The sequence below is a fragment of the Hippoglossus hippoglossus genome, chromosome 14 (assembly GCF_009819705.1).
Source record: "Hippoglossus hippoglossus isolate fHipHip1 chromosome 14, fHipHip1.pri, whole genome shotgun sequence".
Lineage (NCBI taxonomy): Eukaryota > Metazoa > Chordata > Actinopteri > Pleuronectiformes > Pleuronectidae > Hippoglossus > Hippoglossus hippoglossus.
Window position 1 is genome coordinate 6,784,569 of NC_047164.1, and position 26,468 is coordinate 6,811,036.

The 26,468-nt window shown below is 39.8% G+C and overlaps 2 protein-coding genes across 4 annotated transcripts in view; both read left to right on the top strand.

The window, feature by feature from the left end:
- rxfp2a (relaxin family peptide receptor 2a) overlaps positions 1-15,991 on the top strand; it is a 70,497-nt gene extending 54,506 nt beyond the window's left edge. For 2 of the 3 annotated variants that reach the window (XM_034607659.1, XM_034607658.1), the window contains 10 exons: positions 1,195-1,266; positions 2,648-2,722; positions 6,141-6,212; positions 6,360-6,431; positions 6,576-6,805; positions 7,753-7,898; positions 9,537-9,632; positions 11,312-11,480; positions 14,154-14,372; positions 14,502-15,991. In XM_034607659.1, the coding sequence (XP_034463550.1) occupies positions 1,195-1,266; positions 2,648-2,722; positions 6,141-6,212; positions 6,360-6,431; positions 6,576-6,805; positions 7,753-7,898; positions 9,537-9,632; positions 11,312-11,480; positions 14,154-14,372; positions 14,502-14,761 (1,411 nt within the window). In that variant the 3' untranslated portion in view covers positions 14,762-15,991. The remainder of the gene's footprint in view (positions 1-1,194; positions 1,267-2,647; positions 2,723-6,140; positions 6,213-6,359; positions 6,432-6,575; positions 6,806-7,752; positions 7,899-9,536; positions 9,633-11,311; positions 11,481-14,153; positions 14,373-14,501) is intronic. The other variant, XM_034607660.1, reaches the window with a different exon arrangement.
- A 2,612-nt stretch (positions 15,992-18,603) lies between these two features.
- Positions 18,604-26,468, top strand: part of fryb (furry homolog b (Drosophila)) — a 54,253-nt gene continuing 46,388 nt past the window's right edge. Inside the window, exon 1 of the mRNA XM_034607649.1 lies at positions 18,604-18,749. The gene's annotated coding sequence lies outside the window, so the exon portion shown is untranslated. The remainder of the gene's footprint in view (positions 18,750-26,468) is intronic.

Genomic DNA, 26,468 nt, shown 5'->3' on the forward strand with positions numbered 1-26,468 from the left:
TTTGTGAAAGGCTAAGAACATTAATATATCTCACCTTAAAATTATTCTGTGATAAGCTTAGCGAACCAAACAGCAGGTCCTGTCAGCAGCAGGGTCCCTGCATGCAGAGCTCAAGCAGTGATGAAGCTCAAAGGAAGTTAAGCTGCGATGTACTTGTAGATATTAGCACCATCACATTCAAAGGTAGAGGACAGTTGCAGTTGAAATAGTTTGACCAAAAGTCCAGATTAAAGTGTTTTTTTTAGAAATCAAAGTTTGTTCCAAGGAAATGCATGAGTGACTTTATTTCTCAAGCACTGGTGATAGACAGATCTTTTAAAGGTTTGCTGTCACATCACTAAAGTCCGACCTACTGCCAAAACAGTAACAGGATCGCCTGTACTTTTCACGCTGTGCCATCCATTTGTTAGGTTTTTTCATGGCTGGGAGCAGAGAAATTGATTTCTTCTTCAAGATGTACAATCTGTGGCTCCTCCAATCCGCATGTGGACTATGCTGACAGTGTGTGAATGATGTGTGATACGTAAACTCTGTATATAGAAGTGCTGTATAAATCTGTGTGTTAATGGGTGAATGTGATGGTGTAAAGCACATTGAGAAGTGAGACTAGAAAAGTGCTGTATAAACCCTTTAACCACTTGGTGTGTGTTTGTACTCCGGACATTTCTGATCGTCCATGTTAAAACTTGACAAGATAATTGTGATCATAAAGAAATAGACAGAGAGCGAAATGAAAAGTGGGACCTCACCTCTGAGATAGAGAAGTTAAGAGAAAAGTTTGTGCGGCGTGTGTGTAAATGGGATTATGACAGAAAGGGCGACAGTTTGACCCTGAGGGATGAAGTGAAGGAACAAAGTTTGGATTTCCTTCATTCAAACTGTTCAAATATGCTGTAAAAAGACTGTTGCTGCCATATGCTCCAGTGTTACTCTGTAGTTCGAGGCAGCAATTAAGTGTGAATATATGAATATGTGTGGGCATGAGAACGCCAAAAATATTTTCTATGCAACGCAGGAACTCCTTCATTTCTTCAGGCAGAGCTTTTGAGTCGGCATTGGATGAGTGTTGATGGACTTAGCATTCTGCAAATGGGTAGCCATATGTTCAGATGGCGCCACAAATAGTGTCCAGTCCCTGCAGGGATCCACCACACTTTGTAACATGTTTTCTGACAGCAGCTCCTTCCTGTGCAGATTACTGATGGAAAACCGGATAAGAAGAGTTCCTGAAAACACCTTCCAGTCCCTGTGGAAACTGGCTGAGCTGTGAGTGACGCACACGTTGTACAAGTCTCTTTCTGTTCTGTTCCCACGATCAATTTGGAATTGATTAATAAGAAGCCGTCTAATCGATCACTGAGTTTCTGTGAAAATCGAAAGGTCTCTAAAAGCTCCAGTGGTGTCAGCGTCTCTCATTGCTGAGTGAGAACAGAGTTGTAGAATCTTTTTCAGCTCAATGCATTTCATTTAAAAGAACCAATCATGAAAATATGATATGTTATTTTCAGCTATTTATATATAAAACAGACTGATCAAACTATGGGAACTACTGTTTATCGTTATCTTTCGTGGTTAATGTGAAACCACATTTTCATGGTTCTCAGGAAAGAAAAGGGCCCAAGAACATGACTCTGTAAAAGTAAAGAGTCCTTACTTAGATCAGAAAAACAAAGTAACATGATCAGGATCAAAAGAGACAGGAAAGGAACAGAGGCACATGGCACAGGGAGCGAGTGGAAACGGATCTGACAGAGAACGAGTGGAAACGGATGAGAGTTAATGAAAGAATGGGACCAGATGAGAGGGTGAATGGAGGAGGAGGTCAGCTGGGTGGGAGTGGCAGGGTCTGAAATGAGCAGATTTCCACACACAACTGACGGACAGAACTCGACACCATGACACCACATCATATCTGGATTAGTGAATAATGCAAATTATATTCTAGCATTTTATTAAGTTAAAATTGGTTATGTTGATCTATGGATGGATCCAACATTAACCACATAGCAACAAGAAGCAGGCTTTGTTATAACTAAAATTAAAATGTATATTGCTATAGTGTGGATACTCTGCCCGGGCCAGGTTCGAACAATAATTAGGATTTATTATTTATCATTTCAACATTTTTGAAATGATAAAAACTCTGGGCAGGTTCAATTACATTGGCTGGGCCATTGATTTGATTTTTCACACTGCACGTGCCTGTTATCAGGGAAATCACACAAATAACGGTCTTTTTCTCTCAGGCTCAGACAGAAAATTGCCACCTGAGCTGCACTCTAATTCAGACTGAAATAATGAAATATAATTAAAAAAATCTGTCGCGAACATAATCAGTAGCCATACAAGAAGAAACTATATAAAACCTGGGTTTAAGTGGAGGAAAAGGACAAGGCAGGAGCATTTCAAGGGATTTTATCATATCAATCAGTATTTGTTATGGATAAATCTTCGCAAAGCAAATAAAACTGTTTTGATGATTTCTTTTGTGTTTTGATGACGTGTGTTGTTTTCTGTTCCTCTTAGTATTTAGTATTTATTCGTATTCCTGTTTGGTAGAAACATAATAAACTATACCTTTGACTGAATCTGTGTGTTGTTCATTTTGCTTTTGTCTCTTTTCTTTTGTCTGTTCTATCGTGTTTAGGAATCTGTCCAGCAACAGGATAAAGGAGCTGCCAAAGAACACCTTTAAAAGCCTTTCCAAGTCCCTCCTAAAACTGTGAGTAACTGATAGTCTGGGAGAGGTGTGCTTCATTATCTGAGGATTATAACAGGAAGGAATCAGGCCTAAATGGATTATAAAACACTTTTTTGATGTCCACGGCGTCACCATAACTTTATCTTTCTGGTGACGCCTCCCATTGGAAAGGAATTCAGAACATTAAAGGGATTATTATGCTGAACAAAACTCTTTAGCGATGGCCGTGTTGACAGAAATGTGATTGCGGTGGTTTTTAAAGCAACATTTGAAAAGCCATAGAGTGTTGGCTCACCGTCTCAATTTACACTGGAATTAAATAGTGAGCAATTCTAGGGTCAAAGTCAGGCCTTTATACTGAGTGTTTTACATTCTCCATAAATTCTGCCAAAGTACAAATTCAGCAAGTGAAAGTGGTGAAAACTAAGTGTATTTACTCTGGGGTTGATAGTTCTCGCACTTTATTTTCATTTCATGGTAAATGGTCTGTATTTATTTAGAGCTTTTCTAGTATTGATGACCACTCAAAGCACTTTACAGTTGGGGGTTCAGTATTTTGCCCAAGGACACTTCGGCTTTCAGATGGGGATGACATTATACTTCCTACTCCATATTCTAGTACACACAGAGGAATACATCACTTTCATTTATTTGACAATTAAACATTGTTATTCCCATTATTCTGTTTAATGCATATACCCCATGCCACGTACTTTCTTTAATGGACCGATTTAATTTTCAATGCACTTGTAATGTATTTTTACTCTGTGGTATTGCCACTTTTGATTGAGTAACCAATCTATATATCTCTTCTTCCCTTACCGATGTAAGGGATAAGTGGCCATCGTGGTAATTCTCAAAAAAGAAGCAGATGTTCTCTACATGATGAAAACTGTGCAAAAATGATTTAAAAAACATATTTGGGATAACAAGGTAGAAGAAGTGGTCTGTGATAAACATTTCAATCTCCTGTAAATGTTTTATTTCAATAAGTCACTTATTGAAATGTGTCTGCAAATATCAACATTCATGTACTGTTACTTCACAGCTGGGGACCAGGACCAACAATGCTGCCACGCAGAGTACCGCCCCATAAATGATTCTATTATAATGTTAATGAGCTCCAACCATTCCATTAGTGGTGGGCGGGAATGATTAGAAAGCAAATTACTTAACTTTCTGAAATCACTTCCAATCCGAGTTTGAACCAACTTGACAGAGATAATAAGATTAATGTGTGGTAGCTCAGATTTGTCACGTGGCTGAAGACCGACTCTACAGTTTCACGGTTGTGACGTATCACATCAATCTGGGCAGCTCTTCACAGGACAATCAAAATATTAATGACTTCAACTGAACACTTTGTACAGAATTTTTAGAACGACATACTGGATTACTCTAATGTGGAAAGCTTACTCATTCCTTACCCCAGTTTTCCAACACTTGAGACAGGGAGCCATATGTTAATGAATATTTTTTCTCGCCTTCTCTCATTTCATGAATTCAGCAGCTTTACCACATTCTTCCAATCATTTGAAATGTAATACAGCCTGGCAATGTTAAAATCCCCACACTCAGCACAGTAGAATCCACATCAGCATGTCACACACACACACACACACACACACACACACACACACACACACACACACACACACACACACACACACACACACACAAGCACACAGATAGGGTAACACTCGTGAAAAGAGATATATTACCAGTCGCTTGAATGTTCCATGAATTCACTGACCTTCGAGTCTACGGGAGCAATATTTTCCATGACCCAGATTGAACTGGAAAACTACCAGGAAAATCATCAGTATCAGTCTGCAGCGTCAATTTCATATTTTATTGTTATCTCCACCAAGGAGGTTATTTTTCCTGTCAGTTTGTTGAACAGATTTCCCAGAAATTTGGTTGAAGGGGACATGGGCCAAAAAAGAAACCATTAAATTACGGCATGGAACTGGACCAAAGATCCAGGATCTTTTTCACTTTCCTTTACATTGCAAAATTGGTTTTTTTGTATTAATGCATGGAACTTGATGAAAGAACAGACATATTTATTGGACTGATATCTATTTGGTGTGGCTTGATTGAATTTAAGGGGACTGTTTGTCCTTGGTGCTGGTATGTGCTCTACTGAGCGCTATTGTAGTTTATATATGCTTTTAAGAGCCAAGCACATCACTTTTAAACAGTGAACTGTCAGTGTGTTGCCCTGAATCAGTTTCTCTCATTTGCCAGAAGTGCCAAGCTCTTAAAGTGAGTTGAGACAGTTGTTTGTTTTATATTGGGACAATAACTCAACGTCTGTTTGATTCTGGCGCAATGTAACCTCAAAAGGCTGTTTATTAGAGTGAAACAACAGTCTGAGCAAAATCCTGTGTAACAACCCTGGGTTGATCTACTACCACCCAGAACGTGAGCCACATGATAATGAAGTATAGAAAAACATGTTGTCTCACAGACACAATGTTCTCACTTGAAAATAAGACGGATGTGAATTGATTTAGGAATGTGACAAAGAAATATAAAATCTTTAAAAATATCCGATTGCTGAGATCGATTCTGAAATGTTTTTTTTTTTGAGAATAGACAAAATAATGCAGGGGGTATTATACTGTGATTAGGAAAAGGAATGAGTCAAGAGGTAAAGGGACAAGTCAAGATGATAAATTGATAGAGTCGAATGCCACAATATACAGGCTAGAAAAAATACTTAATTTTATCTTTATTTTATCAAGTGGATCGACAATTTTTGTATCTTTGTGGCTCCTTGGTGCAGTGACTTTGAAAGTGTTTTCAGTGTCATCATCTGAAATTTACTATATTACTGAAATAATTAACATTTTAAAAATGTCAGTGATGGGCCAAATTGCTGAAGGAGAAGTAAAAATGGGCCTTTTTAATTTGGCTTCTCTCCTGTACAGTGGCAGGAAGTAGAGATGTGTCGTCCAAAAAAGCTCACAAACAAAATGTCAGCACACCAGAAAGAGAAGCAGGCGTAGTATCTCTACCACAGAGGGTGTATAATTGAGGGGTAAAAAGAAACCAGGAAGCAAAGCCCAAACAGCCACACACAACAAACAACACATGAGAGTGAAGGGGAAATATGGCAGGAAACACAACAGGGCATCAGGGAGTAACAAAACCAAAAATAATCAGAGGCTTACAGTAATACCAACCAAGTATCCATGTTGGTGGTTAGATTCATCTATTAAATGTTATGCACAGTGCACTGAGCATGTGTGCTGTGGAGCACAAGCACAGCGTTTTATTTTCTATCCAGGGTGACTAAGGACTGAATGAAAGTCATTGTCCAATTTTCGAATGAACCTAAAACAAAGACTGGATTTTACTGTAATTTAGCCACATGTGACATTTCATCCCGACGAGCTCCACTGAGTTTGTCACTGTGTGTTTCTCTTTTCAGAAATATCTCCCACAATCCTCTTCTTCGCATTCACCCAAGTCATTTCAGCCATTTGGCACAACTTCAGTCTTTGTGAGTACACACACACACATGTACACACACACACACACACACACACACACACACACACACACACACACACACACACACACACACACACACACACACACACACACTTGCAGCCTTTGCAGAGATAGAAATGTACTCTGCTCTCTATAGGGCACTGGAAGGGATAGAGATCCCAGATATTCAGACTAAGATGTTTCTGCCCATGAAGAACCTGTCCCACATGTTCGTATGACCCTACACAAGTGTCCCAATCCCCACACATGTCACTGAATAATTAATCATCAGGTGTCTTTCTCTTGTTATCTCCTCTAAGCCTCATTGTTTGTGTAATTGTTTCTCCTTTCTTTTCTTATCTACCTCTGCCAGATACTTCCAGAAGTTCCAGTACTGCTCGTATGCCCCTCATGTCAGGTCCTGCAAGCCCAATACAGATGGCATATCATCTTTTGAGGACCTGCTGGCCAACATAGTGCTGCGGGTGTGTGTGTGGGTCATGGCCTTCATCACGTGCTTTGGTAACCTCTTAGTCATCGGCATGAGGTCCCTGATACGAGCGGAGAACAATCTGCATGCTGCGTGCATCAAAGTCCTGTGCTGTGAGTAACTACACACTACTACACACCTCAGACTCAGAAAGAAATGGTGATATTATTTACATATGGAGAAATATTCGATTTAATAGATGTAGCAACTGCAGGTTAGGGTGGAGGGGTTTGAAAGTGATTAAAGGTGTTAACAAGATTTATTTTACAAGAGAGAACAGACTATATGAAAACAATGAAGGATGGAAAAAGTTCGATTTCAAAAAACAATTTCAAATAGCTCCAGAGGATGAACTGTAAAAAATCAAAGAAGCTCTTGACCAAGTATTTTTTTTGACAGAAGTGGATTTAAAAACGCTTTTCTACAAAAAAATAAATCAAAAAATTAAATCCATATACCCATTTTCATGCTCTCTCTCCCTCACCATTCACAATTGGTTCCTCTCCACTGTGTCTCAGTTTTGTATTGTCAGTCAGTTCTTCTTTATAGTTCTCTGGTCAGACTTATACTTATCACTCATGGCCGGGGTTTTGTTCATCCTCCAGGCTTCACCCCCCCTCGTGCTGCCCTCTCCCTGATTTATCCATAGACTGTGGGCCTAAAGAAGGAGGTTTTGTTCTATTATCCTTAACTCTAACTTTAGATATATGTAGCTGCGACATTAAAAAAGTAATGAAGCTGTATTAATTAAGTCATGGTGGCTTTCTTAAGTCTTAAAATAACTTATTGTCTCACCAACTTTCTCACCAACCCACCGCTATACACACACAAACACACGCTGACATTCAGTCTTACACTCCATGTGTGTACCATGCTGGCAATTACACTCCTGCACTGGCGGGTAAACTAATGTTTCATGCATTTTAATGAGAGAGTTTTGGGGTCTGGCTGCAGGAAGTGCCAGCACCTGACAGATGGAGTAAAACATTAAAACCCACAACGAGCACCTCTCTCTGTAAATGGACTAATGTGCTGTATGTCACTATCTCTCTTCGTGCAGGTGCAGACTGCCTCATGGGTGTGTACCTGTTCTTTGTCGGAGTGTTCGATGTGAAGTTTCGCGGCCAGTACAATCGTAACGCTCTGCTGTGGATGGAGAGCGTAGAGTGTCGCACCATTGGATTTCTGGCCATGCTCTCCTCCGAGGTAACTTAATGTAGATTAACATCTCACTCACAAACAGATGTACACAAACAGGAATGAAGACCATAGTGTATGAATTCACTGCAATTCATATTCTTTCACATTCATGCAACCTTAAAGTGGCCTCTCGAAGAATTCTCGTTTTTGTGACACCTGTTTGTCGACACCTGTACTTACTTGTGGTAACATCCGATGCAGTTTAGCAATGCAGGTCACAGGTTTCTGGAGGGAGAAAAACAAACTATTGTTCTTTTAAAGGAGACATATGATGCTTTTTTCATTTTTTCCCATTCCTCAGATGTGTTAAAGGTTGTTTGTTCATGTAAAAGTTTTGCAAAGTTAAAAAGCCCATAGCCCATGGTATAGTGTTTCAGACAGAGGCTGAAAAGAAGAGCTGCAGCAATGGACAGTATAAGGAACGTGATTTGTTTTCTGAACATTAGAGCAGTTAAACCTTTTCCGGTAATATACCAAATTAAACTTATGAACCTGAATATGCGCATAACATTTCACCTTTAATAAATAAATCAGGCAATTTCTTTTTCTTTTTCCATCATTCTGTGAGCCACCGGGATCTGAAGTTCTGCTGCACACGACATGAATCTGCAAATAGCAGTTGGAGGTGTGCAGCCTGTCGCCTGTAGCTCTTCATCTAACCGTTCACTGTGGTTGCTCCTTCTGGGTCTTTCACTTCCTGCAACATTTCAAACTGTAAAAATGCAAACAAGCGTTGTCTTGTTTCATAGAAGCATTTTTGCAGAACGATGCAAAAATATGTAAGTGCTGAGCACATTGACAAACACTGCATATCTTGTGACTTCTTCATATTCAAATTCAACATGTGTTTCACCAGTCAGCAATTTTAATGTGAAGCTGCAGCAAGAGGAATTATCAGCAAAACAATGCTGCTGCTGCTGTCGCTACATCCAGAGTTTTGACTCTGGTTGTAGTTTTCTCAAGGGAGAATTTGACTGTCAACTGTTACTGTTTATGTTTTTACACACAACAAATCATTCTCAGTAAATCAAGGGATTCAACTATTTGTCCTAAACCAGTGCCTCAATCTAAGGGTATCACAGGATCCGGCCCTTATTTGATACTATTGTGTTGTTTTTGTTAAATTCAAAGTCTATAAACGTCACTGCGGGGAACATATTGGGGTCAGCTGTACGTACATGTAACATTTCTGGATCTGTAACCTGAGCCGGTAGCACATCGTTATCAAATCAGACCTCTTGATTTACAGCCTCTTGTGAATATATAACAAGTGTTTTACTGAGCTATGATTAATGGACCATACAAATGTTTCATTCATATTGACTATAAATCATGTTTAATTAAATTTAGCATTCACAAGTTAACATCAGAGAAGAAAGGAAATAAACAATGAAGAGATTGAAGTCTTAATTGGCTTCAACTAAAGCCCCTGAGTGCACCAACGAGGAGGAGCTTTCTGTTCGTCCTTTACTCGAGGCAGCGTTTATACATTGGAGATCTGTCTGTGACGGTAATAAGGCAGATGTTATTGTGATGGTTTATCGGAAACATGTCTCAAGCCTCATAATAATTTGAGCCCAACCCAGTGTCTATGTGGAGGGAAATAAACCAATCTAAAAGTTTGTAATGAGTGTTATCTCTCAGGTGTCTGTTCTGCTCCTGACTTATCTGACGCTGGAAAAGTTCCTGGTTATCGTCTTCCCCTTCAGCAATCTGCGCCCTGGCAAGCTTCAGACTGGGGTGAGCTACTCTACATGCACTGGAAATTTCACATTAACTAGATTTAATTCTATTTAAGTTTTGCTATTTTGATATAAGAAATCTTTAAAGAAACAGCTCCAGAGTTTATGAACTCTTATGAAGTGTGCTGTCTAAAAATAATCATACATCTTAAAAATGTGAAGATATTGGATTTATTCTGCTGGAGTATTTCTTCTTCGAAATAAATGTTCTCTTGTGGTATTATTATGGTTCCTTTTCTGCTTCAATGGACGTAGTATGAACTGGGTGGACTGCAGCTGTACCTGCGCTTAGAAATAGACAAATTATACGCAGCCTGATTCACAGTCACAGAATGCTCAGATTCTGTTGAGCAGCTTGTAATTAGGATCTGCTCTGCAAGAGCAAAGCTGTTTAATGTGTGGGGGTGCAGTGTCTCAGCTCTGGGTCAGAGAGGCTGTGAAACAGCAGCTCCATTTATAGATACTGTAAGTGCAACATTTTTTAATAAAACATGATGTAAAGGACACAGCAACGAGTTCAGCTAAGCCATATATAAGATAAGATTTACTGTCATTAGTCCCATTACAGGGACATTTGTCATGTTACAGCAGCAAAGGGGACAGTAAAAAATAAGAAACATTAGAAAAAGTTATAAATAAGTAAACATGCAATTAAACACAGACACAAACTCATTTTTAAATAGAATATATAATATAAACAGAACATATACAGGATTGCATTTATAAGATATTGAAATTCTGAAACATGCTGTTGATTCGCCTGGGGCAGGAGAAAGCACATAATTAGGAATTATTTTTAATCAAGATCGAGACCAAAAGTGATGAAACTTCTTCATCCAAATCACTGTTAATTTTTTACCCTTCAGCCTCAATGAAGAAAAAATATAGTAATTATATATTAAATATGTGTAAATATTTATCAGCATAAGTTTAGGCACAACTACTATTTCATTTACTTTTTCTGCCACAGCTTCCTCTACAACCCCAATGGGCTCTATTAATCTTATTTTAGATGCAACTTAGAGGAGCCCAACCAATTTATCTCTGTTTGCTGATACGCACCGGTATGAAACACTTATTGCACAGAACAAAAAATGCAGAAAAGATTTGCATTTAAAAAAAATTATATATATATATATTGTTAATTTGTGTTTTCTTTTCATTTATATTTATCTATAATAAAGATTACGTTTTTTCTTTGTCATTAGGGTTTGATGATGACATCTTAAAAGTATCTCTCAGCTGATGCATTGGTATCAGAAATGTTTTTCTCTCTAGTATCGGCTAACTCCATCTTTGTCGGGCTATGTAAATAAGATCTGATGCTCATGTTTGTTTATCCAGCTGGATCTTCACTGCTGCTTGGTGTCACTGAGTGCTCCACGCAAAGAGCAGCTTTTTCAACTAAATCTGACTGTTAACTTTAAATACTCTGCACCCATCTGCCTGAAAGAGGATACGTCTGCTCTGTGAGGAAACTCTGCCCCCTACTGTTGGCTTTGTCAGAGTCCAGAGGCCGAAAGCACTTGTCAGTCAACAGGCTCTATTTAATTAACTGTCAGTGAAAGTGTGGAAATTCAATGAGTTGTCAGTTAACTTTAATCGTTTTTTTAATGTGGGCTTTGAAGAGCACCGTGTCAGAAACTCTAACAACATGTTTTATCTTCCCGCTGCAAGGTGGTCTTGGCTTCTATCTGGTTACTGGGCTTCATTATCGCTGCAGTGCCCTTAATGAACGAGGATGTGTTTGGAAACTATTATGGACGTAATGGAGTCTGCTTCCCCCTGCACTCTGACAGGCAAGAAAAACCTACTGCCAAAGGATATTCCACAGGGATTTTTCTGGGTAAATTTATGAAAGAAATTTTGTGTTTCTCCCCCAAAAGCTCATTTTAAAATGAACACAGTTTTTAGTAATTAATTAAAGAGCTTTTTTTTGTTTATTTGCACTGGAGGGAAACTGAATCACTCAATTAATAAATCAGTACTGTGAAAACAAATTTAATGACCCCAAACATAAACAAGAAAAATGTTGACAAAAGAAGAAAGGAGCCCTGCAGCAGATAATGAGACCCCAATAGATTTTTAAAAGGCTACGTGTGAAATTGGAATATTTATTTAAAGAAATTTCGTGAAAAGAGAACCACTGCAGAAGTGCTCTGTAGACCCTGTTCTTAACTTGTCTGTCCTCCACTCTAGTCAAAACTCACAATTTTGTGTTTTGGCACCATCAATTAAGTATTGAGTGCTACGTCACTAATGAAACTCTGTGAAGTTAACAAACCCATTAAAGTGTTCTTTTGTCACTTTATTTAAAAATCATCGTAACCTGAGAAATTTCAAGTTTTTGTTTTCACAGTGGGCCACTTTATTGTTCTTGAAAGCTTTGTATTGTACTCAGTGTACCAACCAACTACCAGAACATGAAATAGCATTGCACCTTAGACGGGGCTTTTACACATCAAACACACTGGCTCCATGAACAATTCATGATTAGTCTTGGTTCCTATTACCCATTGTTCTCACTGCGGAACCATGTGGAAATCTGGCAACATGGATGAATGCATTTCGGGGGATATTCCCTCTTAAAAGGTGCCAGGATTTACATCACTTGGCAGTTTGAATAAAAACAATGTGAATTCATTTGAAGTGGTGCCGCTGGTTGTTGCTCGTCACTAAAGTCAGTTTTAAATTGAATGTCTGTGTGTCTGCATGAAAAATTCAAACATGTTTCCGTATTTGAGGATGTACATGAAGAAATATATTGTCCCGGTCTGATTGTGTCACATGAATATGAGACACAGGGTTAAAATTTCAGCTTCTAATTCCTGGGATTTACTTTGAAATGTGTTGGACAACTTTGGTCATAGCACCTTTAATAAACTTTATACTAAACTTTATTTACATAGCACTTTTCTATACCACAAGAAATAACACCAGACAGACAGATAAGATTAGAATAAGAAAAAACTAATTTGCTGAGCAAAATAGAACAATAAAACAAATAAGATCATAAAATACCATAAAGGTTTTAAGACGTCTGTTAATGGACAATGAGTTCCATAATGTGGGGGGGCGCTGACAGCCTCACTTTGTTACGAGGTGTGACCTGTGAGTAACCTGCAGATATTTAGCTGCAAGGCCATTTTCAAGGCCATCGAAGTGAGCAATAAGATTCTAAAATCAATACGACCGGGAGTGGACCGGGAGCCAGTGAAGGGAGACAAATACAGGGGTGGTGCAGTTGTACCTTTTGGTTGATCAGCATTTTGTATTGGTTGAGGAACAGAGTAAAGTGCATCGCAATAATCAAGGCGAGCAGAGATTAAAGCACGTCCAACTTTTTGTAGATCAGCAAAAATTAGTTTGAACCAATTAATTGTTTGTGAGCAACAAAAGCACAGCCCAGGACAGATGATGACAGAAACACTGTAAAAAAAACAAAACAACAATCAGTGACATCAGCATGAACCTCCACAACCAAGACTCAGCAGAAATAAAGATGGAAACAGCTCATCAGATTTAAGATCTGCAAGGCCAGATCGTAATTTGCAAAGAAAGACAGAGATGAGCCGTAAAAACCTCTGGAAGAAAGTTTTATGGACGAATGAGACCAAAATTAATTTCTCCAATTATCTCACGAACCAAAGCTTGTCTGTGAAACAGGGCGGAGGTGGTGTCATGGCCTCGGCTCGCATGGCTGCCTCCGGAGCCGGCTCACTAATCATTATCGATGTGAGTTAACGATGGCTGCAGCAGAATGAATTCAGACGCCTACGGAGACATTTTGTCTGCCAATTGACAGACAAGTTAATCGAGAGCACTCCGTCATGCAGCAGGACCCAAAACAAACTGCCAACACAACAAAGAAGTTCATCAGGGGGGAAAGATGGTTTTAAACTAGAGGAGCCTGAGCGGAGAAATCACCGGAGACAAGCGAGCGCTAATGGAGGCTGCGGTAAAAAGATGGAAAAGCTTATAGATTAAATCTGGTGGTGTCAGCGAGTAACAGGCTTGAGGCACGTTTGCATTAAATTACTGAATGTTATTCAATTCAAGTTTCTTTAAGACTGTACTTTAAGCCCTTTAAGCCCAAAACATGTCAAATGATCAATTATATCACAAAATAAGCTAAGAATTGAAAAATGTTTGATGTGACTTTTACTTTTTCTCTTTTGCTACCATCTCCGTCAGCTGTGATCCTCTCCACCACTGGAATAAACCATCTTACTGTATATTCATAAATCAAAACCAGCTCAGCCATTAACAGCTTCTACGTTAAATTGATGTTCACACATTGATGCATTAGTATTAACACTTAAATAATGTCATACACAATAATATATCAGTGACAAGGGGCCATTTTTCGGCAGAATAAGTCATTTGACTTTCGACACTTTTAAGTACCTTTTGCTGATGATAATTTTACTACTTTTAGTCAAGCAATGCAGGACTGTTACACCAAATACATTCATACTTTTATGAATCTGCTACTTTAAGTGTGTGAATGCTTCCTTAGGTCTGAACGTGGTGGCGTTCCTGGTGATCGTCTTCTCCTACTCCAGCATGTTCTACTCCATCTATAAAACTGGCATCAACGCCACAGACCTGAGGAGCAGGCTGCACAGGGACGTGGCTGTGGCCAACAGATTCTTCTTCATAGTGTTCTCCGACGCCCTCTGCTGGATCCCCATATTTTTGGTGAAAATCCTGTCACTGTTGAAGGTGGAGATACCCGGTAAGAACGGAAATTGCATTGGGTTTTACAGTTGTTTAACATTGTGCAGTAATTGTTTTTACATACATCATTAATCACCTCACCTTCAGTGATCCAAACGCACTCTGCTTTTCTCTTTCTCTCCTTCAGGAACCATCTCCAGCTGGGTCGTCATCTTCATCCTCCCCATCAACAGCGCCTTGAACCCCATCCTCTACACCCTGACCACCAGCTTCTTCAGAGAACAGGTGGAGCTCTTACTCTGTCGCTGGCAGAGGAGACACCTCTTGAAAAAAGACCGCAAAAGCCTCACATCCTCCACAATCTTCACTGAGCGGGCAACGTGCTACCAGAAGCCGCCCTTCCTCCAGCGGGTGTCACTGAGTGGTGCGGACCCTCGCTACGCCTGAGAGAGGAGGGGACTCTCCCAGTATTATGTAATCTATGAGTCAGGGGACTATAAATGTTAGATCTTGAGGCTCCTGCATGCAAGGGGAACCAGATTAACGAGCGCTGAGCTGCGTCTTTATGCTCTGACGTGTTTCCACATTTCTAAAGATGACAACAATTTGACACCCTTGTCCAAAGCAGTTCCGCTTTTTTTCTGTCATATACACACACAGAGACTTAAGGGTCCAGTGTCTTGCTCTAAGGCACAGGTGAACCGGATGGAAAGAGCCAGAGATCAAACCGACAACCCGGCAATGAGTGGTTGCCCCTTTGTGCCACTTGAGCTTCAGCCAGTCCCATGCTTTCGCGCTCATGTCGCCATACAGCTGAAATGGTTCCAGGTAACGGAACTGTAAAGGAATAACAAAGAGGAGGATATGGATGGAAGAATAAATACCAGCTAACTGTATATTGCAGCTGTCAGTGCCACCAAGAGGATGTTCACGGACTAAATGTCAAGCAAGAGAAGTGCTTGTGATACTTTTCTGGAACAATCCCACATATGTTCGTGTAGTGACTCTAGAGCCGGAGAGGGAGCTGTGAAACGAAGCAGCTAAGACTCTGTTATCTCACAGACGACAGTGACTGAGGGATGAAGCTCACAGAGTCACAGATACTCGGCTGAAAACCAGTTCAAGGATTAACGGTTTCAGTCTCGACAAAATCAAAGAACGAGTCTTGGATTGCAAAATAAAAACCAAACTGTTTTTTGTTGATGAAGTTCTAATGTTGGCAGAACAAAACCAGCAGTTTCAGTAAATGTATGCAAACACTAAGATTATTACGTTGTTTGAAATGCAAAAATACAGCTTGCATTTTGTAAAATATAATATTTTACTCTTAAAATGCTAAGTCAAAGTCAACTTTGCATGTCATTTTAACATCTTTCATGACACTATTTATATTCAAATTCATAACACAATTAAAGTTATACATTCATCAAACATTCATTCACACAAATCAAGCCTTCTGCTTCCTCCTTTTATTTCTATTCTCTGTGGTTGCTCATGTTTTCTTCTCACTCTGGTCATTTGTTTACTGGTCTGATTAGCTTTTTGGTTTAGTTTTATTCTAAATATAAATTTTCCTTCAGCCTCCTTGACACAGAAATGTAGAAATGAAACTCCAATGGGAGGAATGAATTTGCATTTTAGCAGGGTTGTGGTGTTCTCCTGCCACAGTATTATATAAATGCAAAAAAAGGGTTAATTTATGAAGAACAGATTAGAAAAGGTTTATTGCACATACACTATTTTTCTATAATTTTAACGATATAGTCATGTTTCAATAGTTTGTCCACAAATTACATTTCTGACAGATTTGCATTGAAGTAAAATGTGATAATTTGATTTACCATGAAATAATTACCATGTAAACTTGGCTTTTGCATTTGCAAGACAGTTCCAGTCTGATTGAAACCAGTCAGTGGGAGAAGAAATGAGGGGAAGACACTTTCGTTAAAGAAGTGCATCAGTTATTTGCAGCAGCAGCAGCTATCTTCCCTTTTTACCATATTGTTAATGTTCTCATATAATGTGCATAATCTGAATTTCCATTCCAATTGCCATTTTCTTTACTATTTACTCTCCATCTACATTATGTGCTCTGACCATTTATGAATCTGCAGCATTTTGATACTGATAAGTCGAGCTGTTTTGATTTGTTCAGACCTGAACTGGATTAAAACATCTGGTTGAATCACGTTTAATTCTCTCATCCTTGCATGAGGAATATGTTCAGTTCAGTTTTGTTGCTACTGTGTTTGTCACACGTCACCTGGACTGTTCTACTTGGTTCATGTATCTATTTATACTTTTTTATACTTATAAATACTGTATATAAACAGTATTACTTTGTTTTAGTAACAGTAACTTTAATGCGATGACAATAATCAACAACTGGATAATGTTTAATGAGCAGCAAGACAAGGACAATTGCATTTTTATATAAAGTCTATGAGTTGTACAGTTGAATCATTGTGCAGATTTATTGCCAGGTACACCAAGCAGTGGAACCCCTCTGACAAATAATTTCCTATTATGCTGTGCAGATTTTTTGTTGTATTATATTTGGTACAGGAGACTCTGTCAGTGTATGTTCTGTATATCATTGTGTTTGTTGGAGTCAGATTTGTGAATTATGTGTTTTATTGTTTTCCCCGCAGAGACGACTCTTTGTCTGAAACAATAAAAAGAAGACGAGGAAAAACACTTCCATCAAGGCCTCGGTTTTTAGGATCTGTAGATGCACCATCAGGTGGCGTCAGATTAATTCTGGAGCACGACGACGACCCAAAACACACAGAGTCACATTGAGCTATTTCCAGCAACAAAAAGGGGAACAGAAAAGAAGTGAACTTTAAAAATACATAAATCATGTCAGGAGTAGGAAGAAGTGAATCCTTTTTGAGTCCTACCCAAGTATACAGTCTATGGTCCCACCCACTGTTCTTCACATTTCATCAAAACAAGTTTGTGAAGTGTCAGAATGTTCCAGCTTTCATCAGAAACAGCTCAATCCAATCCCCAAACAAAGATTTTTAGAAGCATCCTCAATATTGCCCAATAGTTAGAAAGTATTTGCTCCACATCCTTTTTCTTATCGCTAAATTTACATTCGTGTGTAAAACATTCTGCCAACATCAATATCAGATATATAATAAGGCTTGTCTTCTTTTTTGAATATTTGATGAAACCAAATACCTCATTTCCCCATAAATGATCTTCTTTAAGAATATAATCTCTGATATATATAATGCAAAAGTCTTTCCAGAGCTTTTTGGCTCGAGAGCAGAGTCGAGACAGATGTAGAACTGTCTCGTCACAAAAGGAGCGGTTTGTGTTCACGTCTCTTTTAAATTCCTGCATAGAGTGATTGGCGGAGTAATATTTATGAATGAGATTTACCTTCAGCCTCATTGTGCCCTCAGGTCCGGCTTCTAACGTTGTTGCGATTAAATGGACGAAACAACAAGTTGAAGGTACAACTGAAGGTTATTATTTTCATAACAAGTATGACAGAGCTTAAATATGATGGTTACACAACTGTTCCTGGTCTCTCTCTCTATAAATATTAAGGTCTCGACCTTAATATGTTGTGATTTGACGCTTAAAATTTAACTGAATTTAATCCTTTTATTGGAGTTCATTCATTTTTTTTGCCGTGGATTTTGTGAAGCACTTTAGATAAGTTCTATAGAAATAAAGTTATTATTATTATTATTATTATTATTATTTTGAAGGACACCTCCTCAACCTTATTGACGAGTAAATATTTGTGGGGGAGCATCCACACTGTTCCACTGTTCTTCATAAATCATTTACAAACCGATTCCAATCTGCAGTAACAAGTGGAGCAGACCCAGTGTCTATTTGAAATAAGGCACATGTGGTTTTATTATTATTATTGTTATTATTATTTGGAAGGACACCTCCTCGACCGTACTTGTGAGGACGCACCACGCTGTCTTCCAGCGTAAATCATTTACAAACCGATTCCAATCTGCAGTAACAAGTGGAGCAGACTTTGAAACAAGGCACGTGTTGGTTTTACTATCATCCCTCTGTCTCTTCCTGTCTTCTCCTCCGTCCCTCTCCTCCCTCTGTCTCTTCCTGTCTTCTCCTCCGTCCCTCTCATCCCTCTCTCCCCTCAGCATCCCTCCCTGACAGGTGTCCAGCCCCTGGTCCACGGCTGCGCCCCTAGCGACGCGTCCGACGGACACCGCGCCGCACCAATGGGGAGCGTCTCCTGCCTCCGGTCCCCGGCGCCCCGGCGTGCGATTGGTTGCTAGGGGCGGGGCGCTGTCATCCCGGAGCGGTGTGTCGCTGTCAGCCGGGAGAGAGACGGAGAGGAGACGGACTGATGGAAACCAGCCGCAGCATCGCACCGACAAAGAGTCAGCGCCGGGTGCAAGTGCTCCTGTAGCCGCGGAGCTCCACGCAGACAAAGGTAGGGGTTCGATTCCCCTGTCAGGTTCGCGTCGCGTCCGGTGTCGTTTGACCGACGACAAAGCGACGTCTTCCCCCCCCCTCTCACGCAACATCGATTAACTGCCACCAACTAAGGGGGGGGGGGTGGTGGTTCGACTAGCTCGTTAGCTTCCGAGTTAGCATACATCCATCCATAAAAAAAAAAATAAACACCGGCCGAGCTGAACTCGCTTCCTCGTTTCCTCGTTGGCAGACGCGCGGGGAACAATGGCGCTTTGTGAGGCCGCCCCCGGTGTTTACGTCCACGGCGGTTGTAAATACACGGGGCGGTGATGGCGGGGAGAGATAGCACGCTACACTATTAGCTAACATGCTAGGTAGCAGATGTGTTTAAGGAAGAGACACCAGCACCAGCAGGCTGGTCAGCAGCAGCAGAACCATCTACTGAGAGGTTTCTCCTTATTCGTAATGTAGAACACAACATATTATCTATAACATTCATCCCTTCTGCTCCTATCAGGCTGCTGAACCCAGACAGTAGTAAATCACATCTATTATGACTGTATCTTTATCTATTTGATATCTAATTATCGTCTTTGTATTGCTATTTATTCTGCCTCCTCTATCTTGATCTCGATGTCCTTCACCGACCTCTGTTTGTTTGTTGACCTGTGCTTTCTGACACGCTTCATATTGGATGTTGTCTGTTCGATGCCCTCCCTGGGATCAATAAGTTGTGAATCTGAATAACTATGTGTGAGCCTTCTGGAGCAGCCGGTGATGTCATGTGTTTCCTCATTGGGAAGATGATTACATGTTATCGTGCTGCTGATTGAACCATTCTTAATGGTCGGAGATTGAACGCACACACACACACAGCCTTTAAATTGAGGGACTTGAATCGGTCATGGTCCAGTGGCGTCCATCATCTCGCCTGAGTAGCTGTGCACTTCTATTATTTCGCAGCGGAAGACGCTCAGGAGTCAGCCTGAATATTTTGTGAGAGAAAGCCGGAGTTTGACCATGTATTATTTATATACAGGCAGACAGCAGGCAGCACCACTATACGGTTTAGCGCCTTCGTTCCTCGTGTATTTCTTGGGTTTTGTTCTCATTCATACTTTTTCATTTGTCAACGTATTCCTCTGAAGTGAATTGGTCGCTAACAGGGAGGATCACACCTCTTCACTTGTTCTAGTTTTTCCATCCCCAGCCTGGTCTGTTCACGCTCCTGCTTTTGGCCCCTTCCTCCTTATTCCTCACACACCCTGCCCTCTTTACTTAGGACTCAGTCACCCTCCCTCTCCATCTCTCCAGCTGTTTGGCACAGCCAGTCGGCGACCCAGTTAACGCCATTGTTCTGTGTCTGGACTTACGCTACAAGTAACACACACAGACAGACGGCATGTCACATCATTGTGCTGCTGTGGCGTTTCCCCCACTCGCACATTTCTGTCACAGATTTACAAAGCCCCACTCAGCCCAATTACTTTATATCATCATTTCAACCCATTTTTACACAAGGATACTATTAACTACAGCACACTGGAAGCACAGATTCATAATGTTACAGCCTTTTACAAATGTAAGGAATCAGGGTTTTCTAATGACTAAGTTGTTGTAATATTTTCTAATCACATGTATATTTGTACGTGTGTGTACTGTAGGTGTACTATAATACACTGGCCATAGTACAATATGTTCACCGCACCACTTGAACTTATTCATCTATATTTTAGCACCATGACAATATGTCCTGAATAAATTAAATAAATAATGCAGTTCCCCTCAAGGGACATCAAGTGGATTAATCAACACTTTACATGTTGATGTTGTGTCAAGACCAATCATCACTAAAGCATGTTTTTTCTGATTCTTAAAGTTGTGTTTTTTGCCAGCAAGTGAGTGTTAATGGTTGATCTCCCTTTTCTGCATTCAGAGAGAATCTCACACAGGATGTACTAAGTCTTTGTACAGCCCGAGCATCTGAACAGTGAAATGTCTCCAGCTGCACAGTTACCAGTCCAGTGGACAGTTTCACACATTGCTTTCCATCTTCCCACATCATCAGATTTGATTCCTAAGAATTATAGGTTTATCAGTTTATGAAAAACCTACCTACTGAAATTGAATAGGGAAACTGAATCTTCACCCTATTTCAGACATTTAATTATGGATCCATTCTTCAATTCTTGATGTGTGAAGAAACACTTGATCCATTTTCAGTCTTTGTACAAGAAACAAGGAACAACTCGTCCAGCATCTAATGAGGAATCATAATAATGTGATTTACTTATATTTTATATATGGCATCTGTCTCCATCTTCAGTGGTGAGCTGAAGGTAGAGAGGTGCGAGAAACAGGGAAAGAGGGCACAAGTGTTGTAAAGGTCATTGTTGGCTCAAAGAAGGGGCATTGTGATTAAATGGTATATGTGTTGTAGTTTGTGTCCCAGTTCAAGTGCATTGTCCTCTGCAGTAAGGGCACATTATGAGCCAGTGACTCCTCCCTGTATCGTAGCTCAGCTGCTCTCTTACAGACTTGTACAAACCGCTGATCAGATCCTTTGCTGTAAAGACGTTACCGAGCTTCGCCTGCATGTGGGAAAGAAGCAGAAACTGTAGTTGACCTCCCACGCTCCCAGCTCGTGAACCCTTATCCGCTGGTGAACTATCCATCTTTCCTCGCTGTCATTGTTTCCATAGATACCACCCGGCACCTCACTCCCACCGGCTTACATAACCTGGGGTTTCTGCCAGGCAAACACAAGTCCACACATATACAGAGACATCAGCACACACACACACATTCCTTACCATCGCACTCCCTGTCTGGCTTTGCCTCAGGTACTGTTGCGTTAAAGATTAATTTGTATTTTATGTGCACGCTCGTCTCCTCCATGCTGCTTAGAGATAAGCCTCCTGGTGTCTTGTGTTGACATAATTATAAAGGAGTTTTGGTGGAGAATTAATTTATTTGGCTTGTGCGTTTTGTGTGTTTGATTTAGGACTTACTATAATTGGTCAGGGAATGTTGTTTAACTGCTGTTAGATTTGATGGAGCTCTGGGGCTGTTTACTGATGCATTAGTCTGCACATTAGAGACCCCCAGAAGTGGTGTTACATAACACAAGTCTATATATGTATTGAAAGGCTGATGGGCTTACTGTACTGTGTGCGTTTGCATGTACACATAGATGGTTAATATCTTTGTATGACTTAATTGATATGGTAGTGCTTACAGTTTAACAACAGCTGACAGGTTTAATGTCTCATGTCTCATGTTTAATGAGTCTATAAACCCTGGTCCTTCAGTATATTAACACTGAAACACATTTTCACCTGGAAGCAGAATTTATCATATACTCTCTCTGCTTCATTCTCCCTCCCGAGTGAGTGGCAATCACATACAGATACTAAAAGTCTCTGTGAATATAAATGTTAGACTTCATTGAGAAAGCAGACAAAAGAGCAAAAAAAACGGAATAAGCAAATAAAGATTAATTTCTGCACCAAAGGAGCAATAGTTTCTAAAGACAAACAAATGAATAAACAAAGAATAATAATGTTCAAAAATGTCTTGAGAGCCGAATCAGAAATGGCACACGAAGAATTATTATTTCTCTAATGGGCTCAAGGGGGCACCATTGTAGAGCCGGTGTGGTGGCTTGTTGACAACAGGAGAAAAGTAGAATGATACTCAGTAGAGCGCAAACCTCCTCCGCTCTGTCCCCTTGCACTTAATCATGCCCCACTAAATAACATACACTAGTACATATCAGTTCCCTAAATATGCCTGATTTTTATCATCTAGTTCCCTGAACTATTCATGGTATTGGTGCTAAAGACAGTGAAAAATAATCCTGGATCTGCCCCAGATAGTTTCTTTCTTGGCCTGAGTTCATCCTTCCACCATGTTTTGTGGTAATCTGTCCAGTAGTTTTTTAATAATCCTGCTGAAAGACAGAAACAAACCAACAAACAGACAGGGGCGAACGCACAATGTCCTTGGCAGAGGTAGAAAAACAAAAGTGATCGGACATCTGACTGCAATTACAAAACTTGTAGTTGTACTTTACTTATCACTGCTGCCTGAGCTTAGTCCCAGCCCTTTGAATTACTGCCCGTTAAACCTCCCCTTTCTGATCACAGATTAAAGTGAGGTCAAAAGAAGAAACAGTGAGAATCATCAGGCTTCGGTTGTCCATCTACTGTACATGCCAATGGTTTAGGTGACGTCTCTAGCTTGTAGTCCGCATGATAAATCACTGCAAAGAGGAGTGAAAGAAAAGAGAAAGTTTTGCTTTCATCCAGAGAAGACGTGTGTGCGGCACCCTCAGTGCAGTGCCTGTATAAACATGCAGTGAAAACAAACATATACTGTATCTGTTCCTGTGCCTGTTAAAACCAGTTGTCGGAATGCACCACTACACGTGTATTAAAATAAAACCAGAGGTGGAAAGTAACTAGGTACATTTACTCAAGTACTCTGCTGAGCTCAATTTTTTGCTACTTTGCAATTCTACTGTACATCATTTCATAGGCAAATGTATTTATTTATTTACTTTTCTGATTCAGATAAATAATACATAACACAACAAATAAATGATCATGCTTTAGTACTTTATAGGTTGAGATAAGATTAATATAAGGACCTTATTCATGCCTAACCAACTACATTATAATGCAAAGTATGTACAATGCACAGAGTAGTAATCTAATAATATAATAGACTACATTATTTTGAAAATGGACCATTCTACATAATAAGTACTTTTACTTTTGGTACTTTAATTTTGATGATGAAACATGTGTACAATTTTGAATGCCACTGTGGTGTTGCTATTTTTACTTTCCAACATCACTGCTAAAAAACAAGGTTAGATCAATAATTTGTAATATCATACATGTCAATAATATCTATAATAGAAGAATCTTCTTCCTTCTGTTGTTAATTTAACGTGCTTTACCAAGCAAATCTAAGATGTCCCTCTAAAAGCAGCCTGCTGCTTGTTGACAATGATGTTGATAATACTCAAATATTTTATAATTATACGTTCTCTAAATAAATCCCAGCTTGTTACGCAAAGCTTCATTATCTCTAACAAAGGCACCGGTTCTTGTGGCGACGCTCTGCTGTCATTAATTTGACCCGTCTTCCAAGGGAACCCCTGGACTGGAGTGTTGCTTCAGTGCATAAGCCAAAAGTAAACGTGTTTATGCTCTCGGTTCTCCTGTTAGACCGGGTTGCTGAGTTGCTGGGTTCGCGGTCTGGGCAACTGATCACGTGGCAACATATTTGAGTGACAGGAGACATAAAAGGTTTGCGGCAGATGTCTCAGAGGGTGCAATTTAAATGATAAGCAGAAGGATTATAATCAGGGACGAAATTATTGGTTGGATGGGGAAAGGTCACATCCAAGTCAGTTGCAAAGGAAGACACATAGTTGAAAAAGGTGTGTGGTACCCACTGATAGCATCTCCTGTTGTATGTTTGTGACAATTCACGCTTAAAAGCACAATTTAGGACACAAATGTAAACCATAAACCAAATGAATGATACAAACACTAGTAAAATGGTCCTTAATTGTTCTGGATAACAATTAATTGACAAACACATAAGCTGCTGCTTTTCCTTCTGTAGTCATTGAGAAAGATAGCAAGAATGACATAGCAGCAACAAAATGAGGAAATGTAATATGTAAGTAATATGAGAAAGTAAACGATAGGAATAAGTGCCCAGAAAAGACTGTGGCACATTTTTTTCTGCTTCCTTATGGCCTCAACCAAATCAGCATGGGAATGGAAATAGATTGTTTTCCTTCCAGACAGTGTGTGAGGTGATACTGTCTTCTCTATGTCCACATAAGCAGGAAACATTTGTGATGACAGAAGAAAAAGACGCAGAAAAGAAGGTGGACAGAGAATAAAGATTGCAGATGATCAGTTAAGACATCGGTGTTTACCTGGTGTTGAAAACAGCCCATGTCCTCGTGTCTTGTCTGTTTGGGTGTGTTTGGTTGTCTTAGTCAACCAAAGCGTGTCTGAACAGTGGCGGGCAGGTGACGCTTGTGGCTCATAAATCACAATCAGGTTCCTTTGTGTGTAAATGACGGATCACTAACTCATGAAAAACACATAATAGCAATAGATTAATTGCGATTTTCAAGGTTGCAGAGTTGACCTCCGCCTATTTGATTAATAAAATGAATTTATAAGAGTAGGTTAATTAAATGTCCTCTTTATATACTGATTAGGGAATATATATATTTGAATTTGATCAGCTGCTCTACCTCACATCATTAGAATCTCTTCATTTACCTTTTGAAAAGACCAGTTTACATTGCAGAGTCAACAGGGAAGAATAGATGGGATTATTGTGTTTGTGTAAAGTTTGAGATTGACAGCGTTCGAGTTAAATCACAACTGACTTATCAGGTCAAGCAAACACGAGAGTGACAAACCTGAGTAGCTTGTCAGAGAATCACAGTGGAGTTCATTATCAGCCACTGAGGAAGCAGAGCCCATAGACACATCCTGAAAAGTGATGTTTACCATCTCCAGCGTGTAGATGAACGTTGCAGTGAAGAAAGCACAGAAATCAACAACAAATGAGAATAAATAAATAAGTAAAAGCCTGTGGTTTTGTTTGCTGACAAATTCCTGTGGTTGATTGGCCAACCTGTGTTTTCTTTTATTGGTTGGCCAGAGATGTCAGGTTAATGAAAGGACAAAAACAATATCCTGTTTGTGTGTTCATGTCTGAGTGTGTTTGTGTGCGTAAGCGTGAGTGTCTTAATACTTGGCTGTTGTAGTCCCCCTAGGGGATGGCACGCCTCTCTAACTGACTCTGGCACCGTGCCTCCCTCTGCTTGTTTGCCACCTTTAACTATTTCCTCGCCAGATTCGAGGAAGCATCACCATTGTGTGTAAACAGACTTCTGCTTCTCTGCTGCGATGGCAGAGAAACATCTCAGTAAAAGCACCAAACTGTTTAAAAATGTCTTGTGCTGCCTTGTGTTTCAATAGCTCACCTACAATTGTATCGTTCAAGTTATTCCTCGTGTTAAAGCACGTGTTAAATACACAGGAAGAAAGTTAAATACAGAAAGTTAAATAATACTGCTTCAACTACAAGTGGGTATAGTACCGCAGGATTAGATATTTTAACACTAAACATGTACGACATGTGTCATTTCACTAATAATGTTCAGTATAAGCATATTTATATAAGTAAAAGCCAAATATGTAAATTCACAACTTATCCTCATTACTTATTGGTTTAAAACATTTTTTTATGTTACAATTAAGTTGAATGCAAACACAGAAACCGTTGTTCTGGCAGAGATTGATTGGACTGTGTTACAGTACGCAGATGTAGCCCCAAGCTACATGACATCACTTGAGGCAGTTTATAGACTTAAGGTGCCTCCCTCTCTTTGCACATAGGAAATAGTACCCCCACACTACCTGTAAACCAACTTTCATGTGTAAAATTTGTGGAGATTAATCTATTTTTTACTGTAACTCTGGCGTGCAACCAAGGTTAGGCACTGCCATTATATTCATCACGTCTACTTAAACTGGCATTGCAGCCTTTTCAAAAAGGATATGAATGGTTTGTTGTTTTTACTCCTTGACACGAGGACTCAGGTGAAACACTCAATGGAGTTGATGTCATGACAATAGTGGCATAAACAGCAAGAAGTCAGCTCAGGGTATAGGTGTCTCCTGAGAGG